The sequence below is a fragment of the Poecilia latipinna genome, unplaced genomic scaffold, assembly GCF_001443285.1.
Source record: "Poecilia latipinna isolate Pla-1442-1.1 unplaced genomic scaffold, P_latipinna-1.0 Scaffold3755, whole genome shotgun sequence".
Lineage (NCBI taxonomy): Eukaryota > Metazoa > Chordata > Actinopteri > Cyprinodontiformes > Poeciliidae > Poecilia > Poecilia latipinna.
Window position 1 is genome coordinate 6,324 of NW_015116371.1, and position 5,346 is coordinate 11,669.

Consider the following 5,346-nt stretch of genomic DNA (forward strand, 5'->3'; position numbering starts at 1 on the left):
AGGTGTGCTTAAACTACAAAGAGACAGAAAGTACAAAGGTAGGAGTAGTTTTGATTTGATCATCTGTTCGGGTTGTTTTACCTTTGTTTACCTTTGCTGTGGCTCCTGTCCGTTGTAGTTTCTGAACATTCAATAAACGACAAACTTGGACAAATTACCTCGTTCGTATGTGAGCATATGTCACAACAAACATCAAATAGGACAAATATATTTCATTAAGTTTTAACAAATTACGTGAAATTAAATTAATTATATCCCGACTTCAGAAGATTTGCCTTTACCTTTGCTGGGCTCTTTGGTTCCTCCTATCAGTCTGTAGTTTCGCATATTGAGGTCATCAAACCAAAGTTCAGATCTACCATGACTGACTGACACCTGCTGGCCTCGGGTTTGCAACCAGAAACCAGTAACCTGCTCCCAGTGTCAGAATCTCACTGAGGAAGAAACTGCGTTAGGTTTTCTGTCACTTTATTATTTCTGCTACAACTGATGGATATTTGCATATAAAATAAGTCGAGAGTTTAATTTGCAATTTTTATGTCTGTGTGTCCTGAGGTAGATCTCAGGCGGCTGGTGAGACAAAAAGTAGATCTTGGTCTCAAAACGTTTGGGCACCCCCGAGCTAAAGCTAGCTCAGTTAGTTAGCGACGCTTCAGGCTGGTACCTTCGCTTCCTTCAGGTTCTGCTGGTACTTTGTTTCCACATCCTGAATCTGATCTTTCAGTTCATGGATCTCCTGGTGGGCAGAGCGGCAGCAGCAGAGAGGAAGAGGAGCGATGAAGGTGAAGCACGGTGATGGCAGCAGCAGCAGAAGTGATGTGGAGAGAAAACGGTCAGAGCAGAACCAGCAGACCGAGCCTGACGGAGCGTTCCTCTGCATAAAACAACTTTCCAGATTTAAGTCCGTCTGCTGCGACGCTGCAGAAACGTTTCATTCTGTTTGGATCAATCTGATCAGTTTCCTACTGCGTCGCATTATTTACTGCAGAACCGCCAAACAAAGTCATGAACGTCCAACCAGCTAATTCTGTACATCTTTTTTATTTCTCAGCGATTTTTGAAGAAGTTTGTGAATTTAATGCTGATGTGTTAAAAGATGAAATATTTCCTTACTGATAAAACCAAAGTGTAACTTAACGAGCTGCTCAGCATTCCTCATTTTCATGTTGTATTGGAGTATCACTGTCCTGCTAATATCACAGCATTCTGGTAACACTGTGACTTTTCCTCATAATTTAAAGTATTTCTTCTTTTTAAATTATAATAATTTAAATTATTTCTTTGTCCTTCTTCATAAATAAGAAAAAAATCTTTAATATATTTTTATATTTCTCTCTGTTGGTTTGTTTGCTGGAGAAATGAAAGAAATATTTTACAGAAATACTTAGAACAAAAACACTATTTTAGGGAAATACATTTATGAAGGGAAACATTTTTGATAATATTTAAATCTTGACATTTTAGTTTTTACTGTCACAAAACTTTGAAAATGGAGAGAAAAATAAAATCTGGCCAGACTTTTATGAGTTCGGATCGATATCAGAACCAAACGTGATTCTATCCGGGTTTTATCCCGTCTAGTTATTCCAGCTCAGATAAACCCAAACCTGAAGATTCTGGGTGAATCGGTACCGGTCCGATTTCTGGGCTGAATGTGATCACTTCCTGGTTCCTGCAGTGAAACGCTCCGCAGTCGGTTCACTGAACTTCTGGGACGAAACAGAAACATGAAGCGGATTTCTCCAGCCGGCTCTGAGAACTGACTCCGGCCCAGAAGGCTTTACCTTGATTTCCCGGATGGAGCCATCGGCATCCACCGTCAGCGCCGTCTCCCCGCTGCCTCGCCGGGAGGAAGTCCCGCCCACCGAGGTGAGGGTCGCCGCCGTGAGCGCTGAAGCGGCTCGAGGTCCCTGAGGAAGAAACAACCAATCAGAGATGAACCTCTGAAATCATAGCTGGAGCAGAAAGACGGAGTCAAGACGGAGTCCTGACTCCATCAGACTGGGAAACAACCTGAAAAACTACAGATGAAGATCACTTTTAAAGATTCCTATCAGATCCGGTTTCTCACCTTGTCAAAGTCTCTGTCTTCCGCCTGCGGAGACAGAAAACAGACATCAGGACAGATGGACAGGATGATGAAGAGGCTTCAGGTCCAACTAGACGAGCAGCAAATTCACCAAAAACTCAAAACGTTCCAGTTAAAGAAACCACCTTCAGAGCATCCAATCAGATCCCAGATAAATCCCAGGTGTTGTTACGCTCCAACATGTCTGAACATCATCCAGTCAGGGTGGCGAATACACAAAAACACACACACACACACCCTGCCGTCCCGTCAGAGTTGGGGACTCACTTCAGGGAAGTCAGGGATAGTGATGTCATCCAGGTGCCTGGAGAGGGCGCTGCCGCTCACCCCACTCCTCACAAAACTGGCGACAGAGCCGCAGTTCTCCTGCAGCGCCACCAGGGGGCGACACAATGAAAAACCCAACAGGACGTCAACACGACAGAGTTACTAACAAACTACTTTTTCCATCTTCAGAGGGAAAAACACAGCAATGTGCTGCATGCAGGGAACACACACACACACACACACACACACACACACACACACACACACACACACACAGCACCGGTTCACCAGGGCAGACTAGTTTGATGTGAACTGAAAGTAAAAAATTAAATATTTGTTTTTCTCTGGAGAGTTTACTGAAAGCTGCCAGCAGGGGGCAGCGTTTCCACTCAGAGCAGAGGAAACTATCTGGTTAACCATCTGTTTCTCTGCTGGTTACCTATATCTGAGGTTTATTTAGCCTCAGATATTAAAGCAAACTCCTGACGTCGCACACAAATTGACTTATTTAAAAGTTAAACTATCGATGTTTGATAAAAGGTTTTCAATTAATAACCCAGGGGTCACAGGACGGTGCGCCTTCAGAAAGACGGGGCACTGCAGCGTTTTCAAAAAGGACGAGTATAATGTAGATAATCGTGAATTTTACAGATACCTGCAACTGAGAGACTATTACAGGAGATAAATCAGGTGGGATCCGTCTGTGATTCAAACCATTCATTCAGTGCAGTAAAAATTAAAATAATTTCTACTCAATATCAAAAACTGATGCTGAAGAAACATTCAACTAAGCATATAAAAGAAAAGCGGGAATCAGAGCTTGGCATGGCGATTACAGATGAAGATTGGTTGGATATGTGGAAAACGCATCAGGCGGATATGAGGGAGTTCACATGGAAAAATCCAACACGATTTTTCATCCCGGCTAATGTCCAGAATAGATATAAGAGCATAAATACGGGGTGTTGGAGGAACTGTGGATCAGTGAAGGCCGATCATTCTCACATGTTTGGAACTGTCCTGGAATTGGTCAGTTTTGGAAAAATGTGCACAAAGATTCTGGGATATGAGTAGCATGGTGCTACAGCTCTGCAACTGAAACGGCATGAAAGTAAGAGTGAAATATAGGTACAATGTTAATATCTAAGCTTTTAGGAGGAAATGGGGAAAGGTGGCGCCCCCTGGGCAACAACAATGGAATGATAGAAGAAATCTACATTATGGAAAAGCTGACATGGTTTGAGACTACAAAGCACAAATTGAAGAAAAATGGATGAAATGAACAAAAATGAAGACAAAAAACAGCGACCAAAAATAGAGAAAGAACTGGACGAACTGGAGGGGGCAAAGGTCACAGAGGACTGGCTCCCAAGCAAAAGTTTTATGTAATGTTGAATGTGAATTGTTCATATGCGTTATGTATGTGAACAAATGTGAAAAATGCTAATAAAAGCGCCTTCATTCCTCCTGCAGGGGTTTCTTAAAGGGCCGGGACTCGAGCTGCAGCTTCCTGCTGTCAGTCACCTGATCCAGGTGTGATAAAGCAGGACTCTATGGGAAGCCATTTGTAACAGTCAAAAATTAACCGCAATAATCTGGGTTATTTAGCCTGTAGAATAAAATGGAGGTTCATTTCAAAGTCCTATTTTCATTCAAATGTCAGTTTGAAACTAAACATTTAGATTACCAACGACATATTCAGCTTTGATGCTAAACACATAGCTTCAAACCTAATGTTCACTTAGCTCCCACCCTAGTTGGTTTCAAGCAAAAATGTTTAGCGAAACATTAAATTTAACTTTAAACTAAGCAATTAGTTTGGAGCTAAAAGAAATTAGCTTGAAACTAAATATTTAACTTCCAACTAAATGCATAGCTAATTATTCATTTAGCTCCAAACTACATATTCAGTTAGTGAGCCAAATATTTAACATCATGCTAAATATTTAACTTGCTAATAAACTTGTAGCTTCAAACTAAACATTTAGTTGACAAACAGAGAATCAGATATAAACATGAATTAAATATTTAAGGGCTTTCTGGAACATGACCCCGGCCCGGGTCTTTCTGCATGGAGTCTGCATGTTCTCCCTGTGCAGGATGGGTTCTCTCCGGGTACTCCGGCTTCCTCCCACAGTCCAAAAACATGACTGTCAGGTTAATTGGTCTCTCTAAATTCTCCCTGTGTGTGTGCATGGTTGTTTGTCCTGTGTGTCTCTGTGGTGCAACAGACTGGTGACCTGTCCAGGTGACCCTGCCTCTCATCCGGAACGTTAGCTGGAGAGGCAGCAGCACCTCCTGACCCCACTAGGGGACAAGGAATGTGTGTGTGTGGATGGATGGAAGGAACATGAAAATTAGACTGGTGCTCTATGGTTGCAGCAGTGGCGTTTTTTAATTAGCTTTCGCTAAATACGATGCTGGTTAGCATTGTATCGTTAGCAGAACTAATGTTTCTGATTGGTGCTTTAGGGTTAGCACACCTAGCTTTTCAGTTAGCAGTGCCCGAACCGTTTCTACATAGCATACACAGCAGCAGACCGACCCATGCATGAACTCAAACGGAGCCGGTGGCTCTCACCACTGGGCTGGTCCGGGCCGAACTGGCCCTGCTGGAGGCTCTGGAGCTGCGGTAGCTACTGTACTCCACAGGCTGCAGGAAGAACACACCACATACGCTTCTGTCAGTCTGCCTGCATTACCCTCCCAGATGTTAGACCGGACCCGTTTGGACCCGCTCCGCTGGCTTACGTGAGAGGTGGAGACTCTGCGGGAGCCGCTGCACAGACTCAGACCGTCGTCATACAGAGAGCTCTGCAGGGGACGGATCAGGAGCTCAGCCGGGCAGAACCGCACACACATGATATCAGTGCTGAGTGTTAGATAGGTCACCAAACGCTGGCTGGCTAATGGCTAACAGAGCTAGAACCAACCTAAAACTGCAGAGACGGGTCCAATCAGAACTTCAGTCTGTCTGAGTGTTAGCTTAC

General features: G+C 43.6%; 1 protein-coding gene across 9 annotated transcripts in view; it reads right to left on the reverse strand.

Annotated features, from left to right (window-relative positions):
* The window catches only part of LOC106941595 (leucine-rich repeat flightless-interacting protein 1-like), a 31,721-nt gene that overhangs the window by 4,267 nt on the left and 22,108 nt on the right, over nt 1-5,346 (reverse strand). For 8 of the 9 annotated variants that reach the window (XM_015024673.1, XM_015024668.1, XM_015024669.1 and 5 more), the window contains 4 exons: nt 2,357-2,455; nt 2,072-2,095; nt 1,785-1,910; nt 665-736 (listed from right to left, as the gene is read on the reverse strand). In XM_015024673.1, the coding sequence (XP_014880159.1) occupies nt 665-736; nt 1,785-1,910; nt 2,072-2,095; nt 2,357-2,455 (321 nt within the window). The remainder of the gene's footprint in view (nt 1-664; nt 737-1,784; nt 1,911-2,071; nt 2,096-2,356; nt 2,456-5,346) is intronic. The other variant, XM_015024671.1, reaches the window with a different exon arrangement.